Raw genomic sequence first — 24,334 nt, forward strand, 5'->3', positions numbered from 1 at the left:
CAGCTCTCCCAGTGCTCTGCCCCATGCCAGCCTCCCCGCTCTCCCCTTTCCACACTTCAGTCACTTGATGGCGTTGGTGCCACGATCGGTTTGAAGCAGCCCCTGGGCTGTGCTGGCAGCAGCCGGCTGCCTCCCAGCACCGTTCCAAGGGGAAGCAGCCGGGAAGAGCCCTCCGAGCCTTCCCTGTCCTTACAGGGTGGATTTTGCAGCTGGCTCAGCAGGCAGGGCTGGTGCAGGGCTCCTGCGACTGTGCTGGAGCTGCAGAGGTGCAACTCTCCTGGCGTGCTTTATACGGGATGTGGCATGGAGCTCTGCATCCCACCAAATGTCCCTTAACACTTATGCTGGCTTGGGCGATGCAGAAATCCCCCCTGACAGAGCAGCTCCCGTGGGACACACATCCCAAGCCTCTGTGCAGAAGTGAGGAGCTTGGATCTCAACGTGGCTCTACCATAAATCACCGGAGCCAAGAGAGCTGCTGGGCTGAAGTCACGCTCCTGGAGCCTGAATTCATCTCTCTGGCAACCCCAGAATGAATTCCCGTTGGTCCAGCTGGTAGAGAGCGCCTTCCCCTTGTCATTTCTTGCTTGCTTTCTTCCTTAAGGCAAAACAATCCCCCCTCCTGCTTCCCCCGCCTGGCATTTAATCACGTCTCCATAGCTTGATGGCCTCTGCCACATCTGGGCAGTGAGACGACCTTCATTATCTCTCCGTGTAGCAGGTGAACTCTTGCCAGCTTCTGACTTTATGAGCCCTGTTAGCGTGGCTTGGAGCATCCCGGCATGCGACGGCCTCCCTGGGCTCATGGAGGACTCCCGTGCTGGAGCAGCTGAGCTGGACACGCTCCTGCATCTCCGGACTGTGCACGGCTGCATCCCCAGACACATCTCTCACCCCCCATGGGCAGCTCCTGCGGTGGAAGGAGCGGAGGATTAAATGAGGAGCGGCTGAGGTTGTTGGCTGGGAATCAGGAGCATGCTGTGGGATACAGCTCTCATTACTGCCCTCCATCTTCTCCTCCGCTGTGGTTCGACTTGCTTGGGTGTCCTGGCTGCTCTCCCCCATCCCAGCCAGCCCTACTTGCTCTCCCTTTTTCCTCCCTTAGTGCCGTTTTCCTGCCCGAACGCTCCGCGAGCTCGTGACCTTGATGTCTGCGCTTCACATCTTGCGTGGCATTTGCATATAAAGGTGGTTTTAATAAGGCAGGGCTGCTAGGGAATGAGAAACCGAGGTGTTTCACTGCTGCTGGCTCCTCCTGGGCCTTGTAAATCATTGCATAAAGCATCTCGGAGCCAGCCAGGGAGAACTGCTGCCTAGCAACTTCTTCCAATGCCCCAGGGGAGCTGGATGTGGCCTGAGAGCTACCTGAAAGGTCTCCTTTGGAACCTTCCGTCTTGGGGGAAGATGAGCTGGAACAGAAGAAAACGTGCTGGGTGGGGAAAAGAGTTGAAATGTATTTGGCAGAAGTAACCACTTTGCATCTGAATGTCTCCTCTGAGGAAAGCAGAGGGATGAGTCAGCCTTTGCAGAAGGGATCTGGAGATGCGGGGCAGCAGAGCCATGCCACCGCCCGGAAACGCAGCGAGGATGAGGATGAGGATGAGGATGGGTGGGCAAGGGCGTGGGAGGGCAGGAAGGATGCTTTCCTCTCCCTGCCTGCTCTTCCTTCCCGAAGGCTAAAGGAAAACTCTCAGGGTCATAGTCTTATCCTGCTGGAACTTGTCAATTTGGAGGATAATGAGATGCAAAAGAGCCAAAACCCCGATGTTAACCCATTCTGCCCAGACTCAAGCAGTAGGTGGGTACAGGAGCTGGTGAGATGTGTGATCCACCACTGCAACGTCAACCGCTGGGGCTGCCTGTCCCCAGCCAGGCAGGTTTAATCTGAACCTCCTCCCTCCTGCTGGAGGGGATGTGGGGCGTTTGCTTTGTGTCTTCCCACCAGGGTCTTGTCTCCATCCCCATCTCCGTGAGCAGAGCTGTCAAGCCCAGGTCTCGTCCCATCCTGGATCAGTCATCTTGCTGTCCTCAGGGCTGCAGAAGCCAAAATGAGGTGGTGGGGGTCTCAAGTGTTTTGGATCCTCAGGGTTCCTTGTTCATTCTCACCCTTGCGCCTCTCTCCAGCTCTCTGCAGGTGACCCCACCATCACCAGCGGACCCCTGGGAAGATGCCAGGGCTGATTAACCGGACAACCCGATCCCCGATCCCACTCACAGCGTCGGAGGTGACGTCGTGCGTCAGCGGCTATGCCTTCGGGATGACAGCCTTGCTCACCTACCGCAACCCAGAAGCTCAGGCATTTGAAGGCAAGTTTCAAGGGGCGAAGCTCCCAGTGCAAGAGCTGCTATGGGAGCTTTGAGCCAAGGATATTACAGTGCTGGGTTTCTTTAGATCCTTGTGGGAAGGGTAGCCAAAGGTATTGTGTCCTCAATTGTAACCTCAGCGTTCCATGGCTACAATTTTGAAGCGTGAAGAATCCCAGAAGCATGCATGGAAGTGCCAAGGGGGAGCTGGACCCTGAAGTCCTGGCTGGTGGGTCCGGGGAAGTGCTCGGTGTTGCTAAAACCCCTTCTGGCTGGCAGGTCTCTTTGTCTACCCCTTGGATGAGGGCACCGCCGTCGTGGGGTTTGAGGCGGCCGTGTCCCGGCGTGCCGTGACGGTGCAGATCAAAGACAAAGCCAAGATAGATGACACGTATTTCGATGGTTGCAGCCTCCTCGATGGAAGAGCTCGTGATGGAAGCGGTGAGAGGGTCAGGGGCGTTTTAGTGAACTTGGGGAAGAAAACCAGAGAAAGAGGAATGGGGAGGGGACAGGGGGTGGCTGGCTGTCATGTGCCGTGGCATTGAGAGGACTCCTTTTGAAAGGCTGAGCCTTGGGTTGTGGTGCTCGTGTCCCTATGGTGTCTGCCAAAAGTGGTGGTCTCATCCATGTTGGAAAGTGCTGTTGCTTCTGGACAGCCGAAGGAGTGGTACAGAGGGGCTGGGTCTCTTTAGAGAAATGCTGATGTGTGCAGTGAGGGCTGGTTTGGACATTTGATCCAGGGCTGGGGTGGTAGTGGGAGGCCTGGGGAGGAGCGTTTTCCATGGTTGTGACACCGTGTCTCCCTGGTGTGGTCGTCTCTCTCTGTGCAGGAAGGATCATGATGGATGAGGATTTGGAGAGGATAGTTTTTGTAGCTAACCTGGGCATGATTCCTCCTCTGGAAAGCATCTCCATCTTCATCAGCACCTCCTCCGAGCTGCAGACACTGCCCAGCGGGGCTGTGAGGGTCCTTCTTCCAGCTGTGTGCGTCCCCAGAGTCCCCCAGCCCAGCCTGGAGAATGCCAGCAGCCTTTCCAGCCACCAGCTCCGAACGTACGAAAAACCACGGGATGGGATCTGTCCGGGACTGGTCTGGGGGGGGATGCAGGACTGGCAGAGCAGAAGCCCGCTGTTGCTGCGGGAGGCTGCAGAGCTGCTGCAGGCTTTTTCTCCAGCAGATCTGCAGTTCCTGGGGGGACATAACGTGTGCAGTGTGTACATTGGGGTTCATGTCACCGACAGGGACAAGCACTACTGTGGGTCGGGAAGCCCGGAGCGAGGGAGCCGGTTCTGCCTGGCTCAGCTGCTGGAGGGTGAGGCCACCAACCCCTCCGAGTACGAGTTCAGCTTCCACCTGGAGATCCGAGGGCCGTGCTTGCTGGCAGGTAGGAGCACCGGGGCCGTCCTGCAGCACCAGGCTGGTTTATCACCTCCTCAAGGCAATGTCCACACTCTTCCTCCTTCTCTGCCCTCACAATGTGGAGTCTGTTTTGTCAAGTTAACTGTGGTGGGATGGATTTACCAGTCCAACGCTGGTGTTAACGTGGGGTGTTGATACAGCAGAGGCATCGCATAGTCTGCTTGCTTCCTGTCCTCTGCTGTCTTGCTCTCTCTTCTCCCTGATCTTCCCCGTCCTCAGTCACTAACTGCACCTTGATTTTCCTGGACAGGCGTTGAGAGCCCCACGCACGAGATCCGAGCAGACGCCGACCCCTCCGCTCGCTCCGCCAAGAGCATCATGATCACGCTGGCCAATAAACACACCTTCGACAGACCCGTGGAGATCTTGATCCACCCAAGCGGTAGGTGGGCTCTGCTTCCTCCCTGCTGCTCTTGCCCCTTCCTGGGGTCTTCCTCCAAAGTGCTGGATTAGCTCTGGTTTACAAATATTGTCGGGCATAAGGCTTCCTAGGAGATAATCCCGGAACCTCTCAAGGTTGCCCGTGCTGCCCAGGCTCAGAGGTGTTGCTCTGTTTTCACCAACGAGGGTGCCTGCATCTCTTGCAAACCTAAAGTTTAGCTAAGGCTCTTCTTCACCCGATTCTCTGCATTTCCAGAGCCCCACATGCCTCACATCTTAATGGAAGAAGGTGATATGACGCCTGCAGAGTACGAACGACACCTGAAGGGGAAGAACGATTTCATTAAAGGCACTAAGAAGGACCCCAGTGCTGAGAAAAAGGTGAGAAACAAAAGCTGCAGGCGTTAGCTGAGGCTTTCCTCGGGACTGGAGCTGTGCAAGTAAATGATGGCTGGCTTGCTTGCGGTACCAGATATTACACTGGCCCAATAAGCTCTGCATCATCCTCCCTCGGAGAGGGGCTTATGTGGAGGAAGAGGGGAAAATTCTGCAGTGCTTCTGATAAACGGAGTGTGGAAGAAGCTCTGAGATGGTTATTGTGTGTATAATTAGTGCTAGTCTAGCATAGCATAATTAGATAGGTACATTGTTACAGCATTAAGGGTATTATAATTATTGCAGTGACATAGAATAAAATATTCTTTTAATTGCTCAGTAAATGTTTACTGTTTCTGGATAGCTGTCAGAGAGAAATAAGTGATTTTACTTGGAGTAATGAGCTGAACTGAAGACAAGGTAGGAGAAACTTCTCTTTGTTCTGCTGAGCAGCAAGTAGAAAAATATCTGCTCTGGGATTTGTGCCTCGTCTTTCAGCAATTCTGAAGCACTGAGTGACAGCTTAGCACTTCTGAGCTGCCACATCAGTGTGTCTGGGACCAGTGAAGAGGAGGGGAACGGTCAGAGCCCTCTGAATTTCCAGGGTGGGCGTCTTCGCCTGAGGCACACGTCGCACTTGGGTGCCCACAGCCGCGGGCTCGCTGCGTCAGCTCCCCGTTCTACACGCACCGACGTTCTCGTTTGCTCACGGGGATGCTCATTTCCCCTTCAACTCCTTCTTCAGGTGCCTGAGCCTGGGCCCCCGCTTGGCAGACGCCCCAAACCTGTTGGGAAGGTGCCTCCCTGTGCTGCTGTGCTTTCTCCTTTCACTGGAGACACATCGACCCTCTTCTCTTTCCTTTTGCCCTTTGCTTTCCCTTGCTGGGATCGGGGCTGTGCCTGCTCGCGCGACAGGCGTCTCCTTTAATTGTGTTCGGTGTGCGGCAGGTGGAACGAAATGAACCTCCCACGCTACGGCTCAGATGGTTCTCTAATTATTTCTGTGTCTTTAGCACGTCAAATTATCTGCAGGGAGGGGGGGGGGATCATTCCAGAGTCATTTCTCTGCAGGAAACCCACCTCTTTGCCCCAGGAGGACTGGGCAGCAACTGCATGGAGAAGGGCAAAAGCAGAGAAAATGCCCTGAGTGCCTGGGGTAGATTATGGGCTAGAATTGCTGCTGCTCAGAGCGTGACACCGGGCACCTCTCGGCTTAAATGAATTAGCCCAGAAATTTCAGTGGTAAATGATGAATTAATTCTCATCCCTCGGTTTGTTATGCAGAAACCTTGGACGCTCGTCAGCTAGCAGGGTGGTGGGGATGAACGCGCGCTGGAATCAACTCTCGGTCGAGCGTATCTGATTAGTTTGCTGTAACTGGATAATGGGTGAAGGGGAACGGAGGAGAGGGGAGGTGGGGAGAAGAGATGTGGATGAGATTCTTGCTCTTCTGGCTGACCTGTAGCAGCACCTCCGAGGCTGTTTACTGAAGGCTTGTCTCTAAAATTCTCACTGAAGGCTTGTCTCTAAAATTCTCACTGAAGCCAGTGGGAAATCCAGGTTATGGGCTCATCCTGATCACACGGGGATTTTATGTCTTGGGTCCCCAAGAGCATCCCAGGGAGTGCTGCGGGTAGGTCGGGGGCCACGATTCAGTCCTCTGGCAGAGACAGCAAAGATCCCTCTAGTCTGAAATGTGATAAACATCCTTGCTGGGAAAGATGTTAAACAATAATGTCGTATGGCTGGTGGAAAAAGCTCTTCCAGTTGCCAGTGACTGGTTAATTTATACTCCAAAGGGTGAGAGCGAAGTGCGGGAGGATGAGCGAGAGCCGGGGTGACGGCGACGTACTTGTTCCCGGGAATGGGAACCGTCTTTTCGCAGGGGTCGGAGAAGCAGCACTCCGGCAGCGCCGCTGAAAGCCAAGAGCTCGTGTGTGTGTGTACGTGTCAATCTGCAGGGACTCTCGATTTAGTGAGTTATGCACAATAAAGGTCGGTCCTTAGCTCGTAGATCTAGGAATATGACTCAGAGCCGGAGGAAACAAGCCCAGTTAATCTGGGTCTGGTTTACTACTGGTGAAACCAGAAAGAAACAGCAGCTTTTGAAAGAGGAGAAAAAAGGCAAGCAAACCCCCCAAGGACCGAGCTGCTTGGTGCGTGGATGTTTCCGCACTGCAGACGCCGGGATGAAAGGCCCCGGGCCGTGCCGATGTGGGGTCCCGGAGCTCCCTCGAAAGCAGCGCCGCGCTGATTCACTGCAGCCGTGGCCATGAGCCCAGGATGGCTTTATATCCACTCACCAACAGATTATTAACTGAGCACGAGAGGCTTTTTCCAGTTTCGTTTTATCATGTTTTTAATGAAGATTGATACTTGAAATAAAATGAGATAAAACGCAGAGAGCCGTTAGAGCTGTGTGCAGTAGAGAGACATATATCACGCGGGTTCCTATCGACCGGTTCGGCTTTCCAAAGCGTTTCATTCCATACAAAGAAAAATTCTAAAAGAAATAGGCAGAAAAACCAGCAAACTAGAGTCGGCAGGAATGAATTGAAGCGGTGAATACAGCGTGCTGAGGGCTGGATCTCACCCTTCGTTATTGAGTGCCCATGGAGAAAACCTCCGGCGTGCCTCGGTGTGGCACTGAACTGCGCTAATGAACGAGATTTTTGGGAGGAACCTAACAAAATGTTTGGAGAATCAGGTTCACAAGGTGCTGCGTAGGGCCAGCTCTTGTCATTTCTTCTCCAGGCTGTCATCCAAGCGTGCAGCCACTCCACGTGTGCCGCGGTCCCTGATTAAGGCTTTCTGCCACCCTGTGTCCCCAGGCAAAATGTGACCGTGGCTGCAATGAGGTGGGAATGCCGTTCACCCACGGAGCAGCTCCGCAGGGATACAGACAGAACAACCTGCATGACAGCCTCAGCTCAGGTGTTGTCACCACTGAGGCCGGGAAAAGCCAATCCCTGCCCACGACAGGCCACGTGCTTCCATCTTTGGTCTTGCAGCCCTGCTCTGATTCCCCTCGAAGTGAAAAGGGGTGAAATAATCAACCTCTTGAGCTCTCTCCTTCTTTCCTGCAGACGGAAATCATCAGGAAGCGGCTGAACAAGGACATCCCCCACCACCCCGTCATCATGCTCAACTTCTGCCCTGACTTGAGGACCGTCCAGCCGGATCTCCGGAAAGCCCAAGGAGAGTTTATCTTCCTCATAGACCGCAGCAGAAGCATGAGCGGCGTGAACATCAACCGCGTCAAGGTACCACGCGGGAGGGGAAGTGCCTGCGTGCCAACGAGGGATGAATATTAGAGAGCGGTGGGGGTTGTTGAGTGCTGATGAGTGTTCATTATGAGGGGATGGGGGGTAATTATATGCTGTAGCTTTAGTCATCTCAACCATGTGGCTCGTTAGGTACCTGCAGCGAAGCTGACTCTTCCTCATTCTGTTCCTCTTCTCCCTATCAGCGCATCAAGACGTTTGCTTTCCCCCTCTTTGCTGGTGTGCACGTCTTGTGCCTGCCTTCCCCAGTTCTCCCTGTCTCCGGGGAGGGCTTGAGGCAGATCACTGCCTAGGTGGGAGACCTCCAAGGAGCTCCAGGGGACGTGCTGACTGTGCATTAGGCGCCATTCTGCTGCTGGGCGCCTCTGTGCACCCAGAGAAGTTGTTCGAACATGATGCATCCCTTTTTCAAACACAAATGAATGCCCACAGTCTGGTGAAGGGTTATGAGAGGTGTGCTGAGACCTCTGGATAAAAAAGGGGCCTTTTCATGACCTTTTGTGAGTCTGAGGTTCCCTGGTCAGGTCTGACTCTTACCCAGCTACAGGTTGCCCCATGAGAGCTGGGCTTGGTTTTGTGCTGCTGCCCGGAGGATCTGGAGAGGTTCCTGCCTTGAACCCACTGGGGACCACCCTGTCCATCAAAGGGGAAATCACGCTGGTAGCTATTTAATTGTTGTTAGCCCTGCCCAAAGCACTTCGAGGCCAGGCTGGTGTCCGCCGCCTGCCAGCTGGCAGGTCTTGGCTAGAAGCCGCAGTCTCTGGCAAAAGCTCTTTTGGAAGGTTTATGTCCTGTTTTTGGGGGCCAGGTAAACCCCAATGACAATATTGCATCCTCCTGAGTGGGGCATAGGTCTGGGCTGCCTTGTGCCTCTCTGCTGAGGACAGCGAGGGAGTTGCAGAACAGGGCTTCGTCTGAGGGGTTCCGTTGCGTTTGGATGTCTGAGAGATTCACTCCCCAGGTGTCCTGCTCGCACCCTTTCCTAAGACAAATGCCACCCAGATTTGGACCCAACGCTCCCCTGGGTACAGCTGCACTCCTTTCTGCAGGACTCAAGCAGCAGGGAGCATCTTGTAGCCCATGTCCTTACCCATCTGTCTCCAGTTTCCATGGGAACTGCCGGAGGATGGCCACCTCCGGCAACAAGGATCGGGATGCTGGGGAGCCCAAGGCTGCAGCAGGTCCCCTGGGATAGAGAGGCTGTCCTCTGTCCCTGCCTCCACCGAAGGGGCCGGGATATCTCCGAGGTTGTACCCTCTTCCCTCAGCACATTTCGGAGCCTGGGAATCGGGATGAGTCTCTGCCCCAGGCCAGATTTTTGCTGTCCAACTCACAGCATGGCCGAGTTTGGGCACCGCGATCTCCGCAGCCTCCGTGGAGGCTGGTTTGTCCCGTGGGGATGGGGACCCTGCAGGGACAGAGCCCTTCTCCGAGAGGTCCTGAACTGGGACTCCCATCCGCAGGAGGGCTGTAAAAACAGGAAAAAAAGCTGTTCCCCTTGTGGAAAAATATTTCAGGGGAGATACTGGAGATTTTGGAGAAGACACCTCAAGGGAGAAAAGCACCATCCCTCTTTTGAGTCTCCCATCCTTGTTCATGACTTACAAATATCAGGGACCTCACAGGCAGGGCTGTTCTGGGTGGGTTTGGGTGGATTTGGGTGGGTTATGCTCGATGGAGACATTTGGATGGTGCTCAGCTCGCTGGGCAAGTGGTGCAGCAGGGCTTGGGCATGCTCTGCGGGAAAGCCGAGCCGTGGAGCTGCAGGCGGGGAGGGAACATTCCGGCAAGGGGTTTAAATTTCCTGCAGCTGGTTCCTTTCTCATCCTGATGCAGCCAGGCAGAAGAGCCAGGCCCGTGACGGTGCCCGCATCGGGCGGGCTCGCTGGCAAAACGAGACTAATAACTGGGAATTGACTTCTCTGGAGGCAAACATCTCTCCTTATTGAGCTGCCGTGTAGAGTCAGTGCAACGGGATCGAGATCAATATTTACCAGGAGAAGCAATAAATCTTTCCGCTTGCTGAAAACAGAAAGCAGGCATTGGTTGCCCACTTTGGGAAAAATATTTGGAAATCTGTGGTTTGTTTTTTTTTTCCTTGTAATTAGTTCTGAGTTGGGATGTCGGCGTTGAGATTTGGAAGAGCCGGCATCCCAGGGAGCCATCTGGGAAGCAGTGGTATAAATATATTCTCGTAGGTTTGAGATAACAGCTTGGTTTCAAGTCCTCTGGAGCCTGTTAAAGGGCAGCCTTGTTCTTGTACGTTATTTCCCTGGGTCGTGGTGCTCCAGCCCTGCCTCGCCGCTGAGCCTGGCAGGGGTCGGGAACTGGGCTGACCTGCCACCCATCCCCCTGCAGCCCTTCCCAGGCAGGGTTTTGCTCTGCAGGCAGCTCCAGCACTCACCCACTGTGGTTACTCGGACTTTGCCATCGCCTCTGACGGACCAAGAAGGCTTCTCTTCGCTCGTTTGACCTTGGCAGCGCTTCTCTGGGGGCTGGCTCTAGGGTTTCTGCTGCCCTAGGCAGGCTGGCAGGAGTCTGCCTTTATCAGCATAGAAACAGAAAGCACCGGGCACTGCCAGCACTTTGCTTTAAACTGGCTTCCCTCTCCTGCAACCTTAATTACTCCTGCGGCCCCTGCGAGCTCCCGAGCTCCTTGGGTAGCTCTTGTCCGGTGGCTGCTATCCCAAGCTCCGTCCTGGAGTTGTCCATGGCCGTCACGTGGCTGAGACAATTTAAATTGCTCTTCCCTTATGTAAAGACCAGGAATAGGCGAGTTAGATAACCACCTCTGGTAAAGAAAATAGCTTAAAACTGTCTCTCCCAGTTATTTTAGTTGATGCCAGCTATGAATACAAGAGAATTGGGGATGGGGGAGGCTTTTCCCTTTGTGTGACTTCAAGCTGTTTGTTTATTTTCTGCAAGTTTGGACATTGAAATGCGTTGCGTGTCGCACTTCTCAATTTCACACTCTGCTTCTCACCCACTAGCTCCGTGCCGCAATACCGTATTGCAAGCACAAATTTCATCAGTTAAAAACAAACAGAAAAATTTGTTCAGGGTTTTTTTCTTTTTTTTGAAGGCTCCCCGTTTTCCTCGCTGCTATGGGACCCAAATATCATTAAGGGAAAGAGCAGATTTAGTATGCAGTGCTTTCCTGGTGCAGGAAATTGTGTGAAAGAAGCAGTTTTATTACCGTGCCTCGTTATTATTTATTGTCAAATGAAGGTGCGATGGCAAGGTATGGAGGGCCTGGGCAGGGCTTTTACTGGTGAAGCTGGAGCAGCCTGAGAAAGACCCGGTGTTTATTTGCTTTCCACCCTGCAGGATGCTCTGTTGGTCATTCTCAAGAGCCTGATGCCAGCGTGTCTCTTCAACATCATTGGGTTCGGATCCACCTTCAAGACCCTCTTTCCTGCCAGTCAGACTTACTGCGAGGTGGGTGAAGGGGGGAGCCACATCTCCTTGGTGCTCGGAGGGTGCTGGGGCAGAGGTTGACAATTCTGCCGTTCCTTTGGGCAGGAGAGCCTGGCCGTCGCCTGCGAGAGCATCAAGAGGATCCGGGCTGATATGGGGGGCACCAACATCTTATCGCCTCTGAAGTGGGTCATTCGGCAGCCCATCCACAGGGGCCATCCCCGACTGCTCTTCCTGCTGACGGACGGGGCCATCAGCAACACGGGGAAGGTCCTGGAGCTGCTGCGAAACCAGTCCTGCTCCACCAGGTACGGAGGGCAGCGGGGCTCGCCGCTGCGGGGGCGAAAGCCTGGCACGGTGCGGGACGTGCTTCACCTTGAACACGGTTCCATCTCACAGATTTCCCCCTCCCCTTCAGAAACAGAGGCAGGAGAAATGGCTGGTATGAGCCATGGGAGAACCTCAAAGGGTTTGGAACAGATCCCAGAAGTTCAGATGCTTTTTAAACAATCAAAAGCAGGATAATTGGGCTGACAACTTCACAGGCTCTTATCTGATGCTTCCTGCTAGGAGAGATTGACACACGAACAATCTTCCTTGCCGTGGTGTGTTTTTTTTTATTTTTAAAGCACATCTGGGTCTGGCCCCAGCTGCTTCCAGGATGGGGCTGTGCAGAATTGAATATGCTGAAAGAGAACGATGTAAAAAGCAGCTAATTTGTGCATCAAGCTCCCAGCCTGCTTCCCCAGCCCTGACGACAGGCTGGTCTGGTTTCTCCTCTGCCTCTTTTAGGTGCACAAAACATAGGAAAAATGTAAGAAAACCTTATTCTTCTTCCATCCCTTAGACTTCAGGGCTAATCGGGGCAGCTGCTTTGTCCTTTTTTTTACTGTATGGAGGTTTAACTGCTTCCCAGCTGTATAGGGCAGCCCATCCCTGGCTCTTGCAGGGGCATGGTGGTGGGCTAACTGCACTGAGAGTCCGAGCGTGGCCGTGTGCATGGCCCCTGTCTCAAAAGAAGATCAGAGCCTTGTTTAATAGGGTGCGAGGCTGACCCAAGATTTGCAGCCAGATGGGGATTAAAACCCTCCAAGAGAAAAGCTCCTCGTGCAGATGCAGTTTGCCGCTGAAGGTGGTTTCTTCCTCAGCTATCCGTCGCCCTGGCCGAACGCTGTATCCCACCCATCCCCATCCCTCCTGGCTTTGTACCGCATCCGACCCCACCAGGCGTTGCTCGCTCCTGCCCTCCCTGCCCAGGTTCCAGCTCCATTCTGGGTTTGCAGCCTTCGGCCAGAACCAAATCCTGACTCATTGAGCCAAAGGAGAAGTTTTGCCTGGCTGGTTCCTCTTTCCTTGAGAAAACGTTTGTTTTAATTGTGAGCAGAGATAATTACTGGGTCTTTAATGCTATTGACCGCAGACACTCAGCAGGGAAAAGAGCTGAACTGGCAGCAAAGCAGCTTGCTTGTGTTTGCAGAAGAGGCTTGAGGTCGTGCTGGGAAGCCCCTGAGCATCACAGCTGCTCTTCAGGGAAGGGACTTGAGGTCTGCTGAGAGGAGGGGGCTGGCAGTTCCTGACCCTCCTGCCAGCCACCTAAAAGAGGAGCTGGTGTATTTTCCTCCAGATATGCTGGACAACTGCATAGCAATGGGATAAAGCCGAGGGGGGCGGATCTTCTGCCTGCGGGGAGTGGGTGAGCTGCGTGGGGCTGGGGGTTAGGATGGCTCATCCCCTGGATCCTGACTCTCCGTGTCCTTTTGCAGGTGCTACAGCTTTGGCATTGGGCCAAACGCCTGCAGGAGACTGGTTCGGGGGCTGGCTGCCGTGTCCAGGGGCATCGCCGAGTTCGTGGCGGAGGGCGAGAGGCTGCAGCCCAAGGTACGGCTGCCCGCTCCCAGGGGACCACCTCGCAAGGCTCTAAGGATGCTGTGGTTCAGCGAGGGGGAGGCCACAGCTCACTAATGGGTCTCATTCCCCCATCCTGCTGCTGCTTTTCCAACTCCCACTCAGCAGCAGGTGGGCGAACGGGAGAGGATGAAAGAGCATCTTCATCTCCGGCTGTCGGAGGGAGTGGGAGGGTGTGTTTACCCTCCGCGCGGGGATGGGGAGAAGCGATAGCCGCCATACAGCAGCTTCGGCTTCAAAGGTAGCTGCTGCCTCCGACGCTGGCGAGGCCGGAGGAGCTGGCATCAAAGCAGCCAATTAGTTTTGAAGTCAGGCTCAGCCCTGGCGTTGCTCAGGCAAGAAGTAGCCAGGGTTTGAGGGAGAGGAATACGCTGCGATAGCTTTGCTATTAAGCCGACTTTAAAGCGAAGAGGGGGAGCTTCTGCATTTCCCCTCGCCCCAGGAAGACTGAGTAAACCCATGTGCCTCAAATACGGCGTAAGAATGGCTCTGTCCCCTGGTGAAAGCACGGTGCCCAGCCCGTCATCCGCTGGATCCGGGTCTTTAGCTCCTAAATATCTCAGAAAAGCTGGCTCCTACCTTCTTGATCTCAAAAGAAGGAGTTCAGCAGTCTGCCCCGCTGCAGGACCCTGGAGCACACAAAAACCTCTCTAAGACAGAACAGCATCAGCATTTCTGATGTAAATGAAAAGCAAAGACAGTGAAGGGAGGGTTTGGTTGGTTTTTTTTTTTACAGAGCTATTAATAAAGAGCTTTGCGGGCTGTGCAGCTCGGTGCCTTCAGCAGTCTGAGGCATCAATTAAGGGCCTTATAAAACACAGCCTGGTGTGTCTTCCCGAGCCTGTGAAAAAGCAGTGAAGAATAGAGAGCCTTTGAGCTGTTCTGCCTGGAAATCTGATGTTCTCTTCCCCTAGTGTGCAGGGAAGCTCTTGTAGATGGCTCCCCAGTAGGTTTGTCCATGAGATATTCACAGATATTGGTCTTCTCCACATGTATAACTGGCAGAGCATTGCTGCTCTCCGGCAGTGGCTGGTGCCAGCAAGGACCCGTACCAAAAACAGCAGCGCTGTCAGTCGGTGCATGAGTGTTGGGGCTTGGGACAGGGCTGGGGCTCCGAGAAGTGAAGGACAACAACTTTTCCAATGTGCTGGGGGGGAGCAGGGGGTGTTGCCTTGCACCAGAGCAACGTACCTCTGGCCACAAGCTGCCACATTTCCTCTGGGCCGGCCATGCACGGTGCAAGATCAGCCCAGTGCCGTATCCATATCTGCTCTGCTGCCCCTGCTATAACCGTGCCAAGGGACTGGGGGTGCTGGGACAGGTGTCAGAGCAGTCTAAGAGGGAGCAGGCTCCCATCTAAGGTCAGGAGAGGGTGCAAATTCATTGATGGATTTACTTGAGGAAATTCTTCCCTTCCCCTGTAACACACAGCATGCGCACCATGGCACACGCAACATCCGCTCGCTGCATAACCGCTCCCCTCTGCTTTCTGCCTCAGATGGTCAAATCGCTGAAGAAGGCGATGGCGCCGGTCCTGAGCGACGTGTCCGTGGAGTGGGTCTTTCCCGAGAGCACCGAGGTCTTGGTTTCCCCCATCAGCACCAGTTGCCTCTTCCCTGGGGACCACCTGGTCGGCTACGGCATCATCTGCGACACCTCCCTGTACATCTCTAACCCCAGATCTGTGAGTTCGCGCTGCACTGGCTGGTGGGGCTGTCCTGGGAGGAGCGGGTCAGGAGGTGTCTCTTATTTTCTCACCCTGTCCTCAAGAGAGATGGTGGGTGAGATGTCTGGGAATAGCAGACATTCCCAGAGATGTCTGGGAATAGGAACTCAGCAGATAAGGGCACTGGTAGGCACAAGCACCTCTCGGCTGGGAGCTGGCTGATGGACGCGGTGGTAGGAACTATTCCCTCTCTCTGCTTTCCCCCAGGACAAGAGGCGACGTTACAGCATGATGCGTTCCCAGGAGTCGGGCAGCTCTGTTTTCTTTCACTCCCAGGAGGAGGGAGCAAGCATGGAGAACTGGAACCACTCCAGAGACTCGGAGGGCTGCTGCCCCACCGAGCGTGCCTCCGATCACCTGATGGTGGGCAGAGATCCTGGGGGAGAATCCGACACGGACACTGGTCAGATTTTCCTCCGTACAAGCGTGGGTGTGATGCCTGTCTTTCTAGTCAAGCTTGTGTCACTGCTCTGCCAATTTGCTTGTCTGACAAATAAGTTTCTTCGCCTGTATCTCTGCAAAGAACCGGAGGGGTTTGCAGAAGGGGTGACAGATCTCCTGAGGCTTGAGCGAGTCTGTTTGGTTTGGATGTTTTATCAGAAAATCAAGGGAAGCCCTGGAGAACTGCCTTCCCAAAGCAGCTCTAGCTTTAGCCCCATCATTATTTACAAGCTTCCCAAGCTGCTCTCCGGTGTGCAGAGAAGGAGAGGAGCGAGCAAACGGGTAGCCCAGCTAGACTGTCCCTGCACCTGCAAAGCAGTCGTAAGCCCTGAAGTTGCAGTTCAAGGTCAGGAGAGGGGGAAATGGATTCGAAGCCCTGTCCCCAGGGTGCCACCCCTCACCATCGTAGCTCATCTGGACATCTGTGTCAGCAGCACGTAGCACAAAGCAGCTGGTTATGTTTCCGTGCCGCAAGGAAACCTCCATTACTCATGGGATGTTCTTCCCTTATATTCGGAGAGGAACTGAGCTGTGCATCCCCTCAACCTTGTCAAAAGTAATGAGAAATCATGCTTTTCCAAATGAAATTTTACTCTTGCTCTGACAGGAGAATGTCTGCGCTAATGAAATTTCATTAGTAAGCCCTTTGTCTTCTCCAGAGAGGTTCAGGGAAATGCAGTCAGGCTTTTTCTGGCTGAAAACTGCTCAGACAAAACCTCCCCAGTCTGCTCTCCCGACTTCCCCCGGAGTTTCGAGTGTAGGCTCTTGTTTCCTTTTGTGGTTTGGTTGCCTTGCTTGAAACTGTGCAGGGCTGAGCGTGGCCCCCTCGGCCCCGGGACCAGGGGGGTGGGCTCCCGCTGGGAGCCAAAGGCGGATGGTGCTGGCTGGTCCCGCTCAGGAGCGGAGCTGATCCTCTCTCCCATCATGCAGGAACGGACGTGAAAGCTTCCTCCAGGAGACGGGCGTACAGCACCACCCAAATCGCCGACCACCAGCCTTGCACGAAGGTGCCCACAGCCAGCGATCCCGGCACCGCCCTGGTGAAAAACCCCCTTCGGAAAACCCACCTGCAGGACCTGCAGCAGGTCAGCCCCGAGCCCTGGCAGGTGGATTTCCAGGTATGTGACACCCGGCGAGGCGGAGGCCAGCGTGCAGCAGCAGGAAAATCTCTGATGCATAAGGGAAAAGAGCCTGGCTCACACTGGTCTTGGGATATAAATGTACGTGTCCGTGCTTTGGGCTGCAGCGCACCACAAACACGTAGGAAACGGGCCAAGCAGGGTGCAGGGTGCTGTCCTGACATCCCGTAGCAGCACTTCCCCACGAAGCCCATCTTTTCTTTGCTAAATGCCTCTCCCCTTCCTCTGAGCGGCCCGTGCTTCACCTTGCTGCTCGTCGGAGCCCTGGGCCGCTGCTTCCTTCTTATTTCCCTGGAGTTTGCCCATGCAATGCCAGCTCTCCACAGGGCTGTGGCACACCTGTGCCCTGCAGAGAAGAAGAAAGTCGGTCCCAAAGCAGATCCCTCACTGCTGTGGTTGGAACTGCGGCCCGTACGCAGCGTCGGGCTGAGACGTGGACTGGTGTGATGATACATCTGCTGAGCGTTGTCACATCAGCAGCAAGCAGGTGAAATTTGGGAAGATTTTTCAGCTGATCTGTGGAAGGGTAGGGATGGTTTTCTCCCATCCTTGGCATCGCCGGGATGCTCCACTCGGAAATCAGCATCTGCAGGGCTGGGAGGACCAGCAGTGCTTTTGTTCCCATGGAAACTCTGATCGGGATGTCTGGAGATGTCTGTTTCTCTTCTGCTGCGGGTTAGAGATCAGCTGGGTGAAGTGGGGCTGGAAGTGTGATGAGGGGCGAAGGGGAAGAAGGGCTGACACTCCATAAGGAAAATCTCAACCCTCCAGCTGCAGCGAGGAGGGTGGTGAACAGCATCGCTTGACATGGGCAAGCAGTGGTACGTTTTAGGGGAACCAGCGCCCTTGCCCTCATCGCAGAGGTCCTCAGAGCATCCTTCTGGACACGGGATGCTCAGCGTGAAGGCAGGGATGGAAACGACTCCCTTCTGGAGGGCAGTAAATGGTTAACAGCGTGTGTCCTGGTCTTAATTAATTGCAGCCTGGTTTGCTATGTGCTGCTCCGAGGGCTCCCAACGGCTTTCCCAGCTCCCAGTCCGGCTGCCAGGGCTTGACATTTTCCGGGGTGAACCCTCAGCTCGTCTCCGCGCGCGCCATGCTGGGAAGGAAAGGTCAGCGCTTGCAATGGGCAGCTTAAATCCCCAGCTCCGTTCCCAGCCGGCTTCCTCTGGCTGGGAGGAGAGCTCGGGCAGGAGGAGGAGCTGGTTTTGAATGGAAAGGGTCTGGCAGGGGCTTCTGTGAGCAGCTTGCTTTTAAATATCTCAGTCCTAGCTTGGTAAGTGGCTCCTGGAGCTGCCTGCCTCCTGTTTCTGCTGGTGGTTTTGTAGAGCATCAAAAATTCAGTGGTGATGGAGGCCACATTCTTGTGTGCCACCCAGAGAAAGCATCTTTCCATCCTTCCCTGTGATCCACTGCTTTTTACCACCTCTCTCCCTTGCTGGGCTTGAGATAGGAAGATAGAGACCGTTGGTTTTAGGGGGACCTTTCCACAGCCCTGGGGACAGGGATAGGAACAGGCAGAGCTCAGTGTCTCTCCGTGCAGGATGTGGCACCGGAGATGCTGGGGGGGAGGAAATCATGTCTCCTGAAAGTGGAGAAACTGTCTCATCAAAAAAAAAAAAAGAAAAAGATAAAAATTCCCTTCTCCCCCATCCCCTGCGCCTTTCTCCTTTCGTTACTAAGCAACTGGTCCTTGATCTTTCTGTCTCTCTTCTTTCCGTTGGTTCCCAAGTGAAGTCATTAAAATGTCTGGAGGGATGAAACTCATATTTCACCCTCTGCGTGTCTGGGGAAGGAGCCCCTGGGGCTGGAGTCCCTTGGGGACACCCCACGGGTCTGGTGGAGGGCTCTGTCTGGGCACGGATCTCAGGCAGGGCTGAGCAGAGAGGGACCCACGTGTTGGCACGATCGCGTCTCCCGCTGGCATCAGGCAGGGAGTGGATGGGACAGAGCAGGTCCGTGCCATCGGCTGCAGCCGGTTCCAGCCCTAACGTTTGCTCTGCCCTCAGCCCTTCGCAGCCAGCTCGCTTGTCTCTGCTGCCAGGATCCGCGGCGCGGGTGCCCGGCGGCCGTCACTGCTCCACCGGAGCTGCGTGTCCTTCTGCCACGACGCTGACCCCCCGACGGTGCTGGACGGGCTGCAGCAGGCGGCTCCGGGAAGGGGCTTGGGACCGTTGGATACCAGCGCAGGCCTGCGGTCTTCATCGGACAGCCGGAGCCCCGGGGATCCGGGTAACCGGGGAGAGCGGGGGGCACAGCCAGCTTCACCCACCCGTGCCGGGGTTTCGGTGGCGTTGCATCACGCTTCATGCCACCCTGTGAAAATTAGGAAGTATTAATTATGGCTTTGCGGCGGCAGCGGGGAATTCAGCTCCCGCAGATGTGACTAATTACCTGCCTCTCCCCTCTCTGCAGAGTCTGCCCAGCATCCTTCCTTCACGTTTGAGACGGAGACCTCCTCCGACTGGGGGCCCCAGGACTCCGACTCCAGCGCTGCCCGCGGCTCCCCGCACTCCCCCAGGGCCTTCTGCAAGGCGGTGGTGAAGGGGCTGAGGAGCAACGAGCCCGTGCAGTGGGAAGTCGCCTTTGATATCCGCCCTCTCTTCCGAGAGCGGGAGAACCAGGCGGATGGCGAGGCGGACCTGTGGAGCGAGACCTTCCACCACCTGGCAGCCAAGTCCGTCATCCGGGACTTCGAGCAGCTTGCCGAGAAGGAGTGCGAGATCGAGCACGGTAACGCGCAGACGCTGCCCTGCCTCGGCGAGGGGCTTTCCAGCAGCTTCAGCAGCCTCTCCGCTTAACACAAGGGCAGGCAGTGGTGAAATATTAGGGAATGTCTCACCTAGTTCCCGAATGCCAGCCCTGTCCAGCTGCCTTGGGCTTTTCTCCTGCTCCTGCAGCCTTGCTGCACGTTAACACGCTCGAGCTCGTGCTACTTCGTGCTCCTCTGCTTCACACGTCGGGTGACGGTGATTATTTTTGAGGGTTTAATCTCTTGGAGCTGGGAGTTGGCATCAAACTCAGAGGGTCCAACAGCAGCCACGCATCAGTGCTCCGGGCTGCACGTGTCCCCGGGTCTTGTCAAACTTCTGCTCCATGAAACGCAGCTGTGTATGTTAAATAGGAGCAGGAGAAGCAGTAGGCAGAGTTTAGAGGGATACAGTCCCTGCTGGGCATGGAGCCCAAGCCTGGAGGCAGGAACTGAGTCTGAAGGGTGAATGGAGCCCACGGGGCACGTGGGCTCTAACTGGGGTGTCTTCTCATGTGGCAGGATCCGGGCGACAGTACCAGGTCAACGCTGTCCACACCAGCAAGGCCTGCAACGTCGTCAGCAAGTACACGGCGTTCATGCCGGTGGACCTGAGCACCAACACCTACCTGCCCACCGTCGTCGAGTACACCCACACGGGTAACGGGGGGCCGGCGGAGGGGCGAAACGTCTTGGGAGGGAGGGTGTCACCTGAGAAGCCTCGCTCGGAGCAAGCCCGGTGAAGCCATGGCTCGATTGAGCACCACACCAACACACCCAAGGCCATGGCTGAGCCCAATGGCGCGCCTGCCACGCTTGGTGGCAAGAACCTCCTCCCCATGGCCAGACAAAAGGTCTACTCTTAGGTCTGGGTGCCCAGAGATGACCAAGCTCATCAGTCTGCTGGGTTCGTTGCCATCGTGCGTGTGCCAGTCCCTCTCTAACGCTGGCAACTCCCTTCTCTCATGCCAAGGGGCAGCATCCAAGCAGGGCAGCCAGCGGAGCCTGAGCTCGGGAAACAGAAGACATCGTGGCTTTTCCCCTGGACGACCCCACTCAGCTTGCGACCAGAACGGAGACGATGGATTTTACGGCATGAGTAAGATTCCCTGGGGTTTTGCCTCGTTCCTGGTGTTAGAGATCTCAGTGGTTTAGTCTATGAAGGGACTTCTCTGTTTTTTTGTTTTGGTTTGTTTTTTTTTCTTCTGCCTTCCTCTGTGAACATGGTGCTACCAGACACGTGTCTGGCTGGAGACCATCTCCTTAAATGGGGAAGGAGCTGGAATTGACCCTGAAGCTCCCAAATCGCAGGCAGTGGCTGCTGACAATGCTTGGGAGTTAATTGGCAGCCGGAACACAGATAACATGAGGGATGAAACCGGGTGTAATTAGAGGCAAGGGGATGTGAGACACTTGCTTGTCACCAAATCCGCTGCTAATGAAGACGAGTCGGATCGCACCTCGTCTGGCATTGCCAGGTCTGCAGCTGAATTAAAATCACCCCTGATCCGGCTCATTAAGCTGGTAATGCCACGGAGAGGGAGGGCGGCCGTGCCGCAGCCCGGCGCGGTGGCGATTGCGGCCGGGCGGCGTTGCTGATGCGGTTCCTCCGTTGCAGATGCGGAGGAGAGCAGCCTGTCGCCCTGCAGCACCCCTTCCTCCTCTGGCTGGGAGCGCTGCGGTCTCCCCGAAGGTAGGGGGAAGAGCTGATGGTGCTTGTCAGGGTGCGGGTGCGTCGAGTCCGTGATTCGGGCTCTTCACCCAGTATTTCTGCTGAGTTTTGGGGGGTGGTTTATAAACCTTATGACCTAAAATTAGGCCTTTGGTGTAGATTTCCTCCAGGTTCGTTTTTGGGAATTTCGTTATCTGCGTAGGAAAAATGAGGCAAGGGGAGAGCGAGGATTTTGCCAAAGACTCGGCAGCAGAACAAAGCACCCCATGTCCCAGCACGTAGACTTTCACTCTCCTGTAGCACCTCATTTCACTCCTGCCCTTCTGTTTCTTCCCAGGGCCACTACAGAGCCTGTCTGCTTCCTCTGCACAAGCCCAAAAATCCATCGAGAGCCTCTTTGCTGCAAGGTATGGGCCGGCTCAACCTTCCCCTCACCTTAGCAGATGTGTTGCACCTCTGTGGGTCCGATGCAAACACAAGTGAGGGGGAGGGAAGGGGCACCCCCGGGTTAGCAGCCGGAGCCAGGACCGAGCGTGATGCCAGTGGCTGGGGTGGGGATGGTTTTCAGAGGGGAGGGTCGGCGTCAGGAAGGGCATGGAGGTAACAGCCGCCTTTTCCGTCTTCCTGCAGGCTGACCTTCAATAAAACCAGGTTGCTGACTCGAGCTGCCAAAGGGTTCATGAGTAAGTCTCCCAGCAGAGTGAGCGAAACCAGCTCCGAGGGCGACAATGAGAACACAGACTACCTTCCCCTGGTGAGCAGCTCATTGCCGCGTCTCGCTGGGGTCGTGTGGTCACTGCAGGGGCTCAGAGGACGGGAGGATCCCCCCGGATCCTGTCTCTTGCTGTCTCTGATGGCCACGTCTGATGGTCTGCTCAGAGACGGAGAGCTGCTCCATCTATGCATGCCTTTTTCCTGAACTTCCCAGAAGTGGTTGGTGTCTCAGAGCTTCTCTCTGTGCCCACCGTTCCTTGCAGGCATCTCTGCAGCTGGCTTGCGGTGCCTTTCTCATGAACTCGGCCTTCTGCGATGCCATCAACATCCCCATGGAGAAGCTGAAGTGGACATCTCCCTTCGCCTGCCACCGCCTGGCCCTCAGCCCCTCCAGCTCCTACAGCACCAAGAAGGTCAGTCCCTCCAGGGAGCACAAAAGCCTCAGCTCTGGCCAGCAGCTCCTGGTTCCCAATGGACACGAGAAGAGTCCCACCACCAGAGACATGGCTGCGGGTGCGATGCCGGAGGGACTCGGCAGCCACATGGAAGACACCGGCCGCCCTCGCCACTTCTCGGGCAGCGCAGTGGAAAGCGTCTCCAAAGCCCTGAAAGCCGAGAAGGAACTCTCCCCGCCAGCCATCACCATCCGCCGCTTCTCCTCCCCGGAGAGCACGCCGGCCTCGGCCGAGTGGCAAGCCGACAGTGGCCGGGGCTCGGACACGGATGGTGCCGAGGTCCAGGCGTTGCTCTTTGACATCGAGTTGCAGCAGCAGACGGAGCCGGAGGGGATGCTGTGGGCCACGGCAGTGGCCCTGGCCTGGCTGGAGCACAGCTCGGCTTCCTACTTCATTGAGTGGGAGCTGGTGGCCGCCAAGGCCAGCCTATGGCTGAGCCAACAGGACTTCCCGGCAGGATACAGCCTGGCCATAGTGAAAGCCGCAGCCCAGCAGCTCTTTGTCCTGCTCCGACACTGGGATGAAAACCTGGAGTTCAACCTGCTGTGCTACAACCCAAGCAGCGTGTAAAGAGGCCGAGGAGAGAGGCTCGGGCAGTTTACTGATGGCACAGGAGCATGGAACTGTCCTCCAGGAAACTCCTCCAAGGAGCAGAATTCCCCTACTGCAGGGTCAGTGCGTGTTTATTAGAGCAAACCCTGGCAACGGAAGCAGCCCGGGCAAAATCCTGTGCTCAGCGGTTGGTATTTTGCCCCGGGAGGGTACCCACCGTCTGTCCGCAGGAGGATGCTATTTATTTTTAACTGGAGCGGCACCTCCAGCTACAGCAGTTCCCTCTGATCCTGCTTTCTTCTGGCTCCCAGCCCCGTTCCCAGAGCAGGTCTCTCTGATGCCTGCCCTGTCCTCGCTTGGCTGCCTCTTCCCAGCCCCAAATCCCTGCTCTCCCAAGGCTCCTGCCTGGCTTCTGCCATCTCAGATGTCTTTTGTCGAAGGTGGACATCTGACAGCACACTCTTCTCATGGACCAAAGGAAATTTGGGATGGGACTGACCATGAGAAGAGCAATCCCGCTGTCACGGCCAGAAGGATACTGCCTTGCCTCAAGCCCAGCGATGCACCCACCAGCCAGACCAGTCAGAGGCTGGGACCAAACCCCATCACAGTCCCCCGGGGCGATGGAGCCATCGCTCTCCCCATCTCCACTTCTTGCATTCGTGATGCTTAAAGCCAAGAGGTGACCGGACACAAATGGCATCCCTGGACCCATCGTGGGTACCACACCTCCACAGGAGCCCGGCCGAGTTGTTCTCCGTGACGGGCAGCTTCCACCCTGGTGCAGCAAAATCCCTTCACCGGCTCCAGCACAGCCCAACAATACCCGGGTGATTGCCGGGAGCTTCGTTATCCACCGTAATTCATAGCGGACTGAGGGCACCGGGGGCACTGTGAGGACTGTGGCTTCCAGAAGCTGATGGGAAGAAGAGGAGGAGACAGGGAGGAGAAGTTTGGAGCAGACGTTTTCCAACCACAAGCTCACTCATTACTAGAAGTCAGTGGTTTCCCACGGGGAAATACAGGTTCCATGTTTTGGGGAGGGTTTTAATTTTCTTCTGGACAAAGGGCCCAGTTCTGGTTCTGGTTCGACTTGAATTGGTTTTGTTTGAGGGCTTAGAAAAATCAAACGAAATGCAGTTGAGTCACAGGCAGCGGGATTTCGGCTCCTCTGCCGAGGAGCGACGAGTAAGAAGGGGAGCGTTGAGTGTGAGAGCTTAGAACTTTCCAGCTGCAGAGTTGGGAAACTGGGGAAACATGGGAATATGGGAAAGGGTGTTTCCTCCTTAGACAAAGCATTTTCTCTTTGAAACCTTCCCGTGGAGGAAAGCCTCCCCTCTGTTCCCTAGCAAAGCGTCGTGAGCAGGAACCTGCCTTGCATGAAATCTTTTGCTTTTTGCGGAGCGGAGCCGATGGAGATGGGGAGTATTTTAGCTCACGAGCAAAACCTACCTCTTGTTTCCTGCCTTCCTTCAGCTCCCGGCCCCCCACGACCCTCTCTGCTTCCCGTGACTTTACCAGAGCAGGGTTTGTTCCCAGGCCACGTGCATCTCAACCCCCCTGGGGTTACTCGTGAGCTGGTTCCTGATCCCGTCATTCTCCCAAAAGACCCGGGCTGACTCCTAGGAGCTGCCCAGCACTCTGTTATACTGGAGCCAATTGGCAAAATGAGTGTCCTCCCCAACTTTGGGGGCTCATGAGTCAACACGTCCCTTGTTCTGTGTTCGGGGGTGAGTGCGCAGCGTCGGCGCAGCACTTCGTACATCCCCTTGGCTTTCAGGGAAGGAAAAGGGGATGAAG

General features: G+C 55.4%; 1 protein-coding gene across 1 annotated transcript; it reads left to right on the forward strand.

Moving 5' to 3' along the window:
- The first annotated feature begins 2,168 nt into the window (after positions 1–2,168).
- VWA5B1 (von Willebrand factor A domain containing 5B1) lies at positions 2,169–22,552 on the forward strand. Its single transcript, XM_086625684.1, has 21 exons — positions 2,169–2,307; positions 2,584–2,745; positions 3,135–3,357; positions 3,547–3,689; positions 3,975–4,106; positions 4,362–4,486; positions 7,567–7,743; positions 11,092–11,202; positions 11,287–11,489; positions 12,945–13,059; positions 14,585–14,770; positions 15,020–15,215; positions 16,184–16,371; positions 18,402–18,624; positions 18,808–19,125; positions 19,664–19,801; positions 20,115–20,240; positions 20,760–20,834; positions 21,151–21,220; positions 21,444–21,567; positions 21,791–22,552. Exons 1-21 carry the CDS (start codon positions 2,169–2,171, stop codon positions 22,550–22,552), a joined length of 3,936 nt encoding a protein of 1,311 aa, XP_086481810.1.
- The last annotated feature ends 1,782 nt before the right edge of the window (positions 22,553–24,334 follow it).

Source organism: Tauraco erythrolophus, chromosome 23, assembly GCF_009769465.1.
Source record: "Tauraco erythrolophus isolate bTauEry1 chromosome 23, bTauEry1.pri, whole genome shotgun sequence".
Classification (NCBI taxonomy): Eukaryota; Metazoa; Chordata; class Aves; order Musophagiformes; family Musophagidae; genus Tauraco; species Tauraco erythrolophus.

Excerpts from the sequence above, each read along its gene's own strand:
- VWA5B1 (XM_086625684.1), top strand. The coding sequence starts at position 2,169 with ATGCCAGGGCTGATTAACCGGACAACCCGATCCCCGATCCCACTCACA. Across the intron at positions 13,060-14,584 it reads GCGAGAGGCTGCAGCCCAAG|ATGGTCAAATCGCTGAAGAA; the intron begins GTACGGCTGCCC and ends TTTCTGCCTCAG. Across the intron at positions 21,221-21,443 it reads GAGAGCCTCTTTGCTGCAAG|GCTGACCTTCAATAAAACCA; the intron begins GTATGGGCCGGC and ends GTCTTCCTGCAG.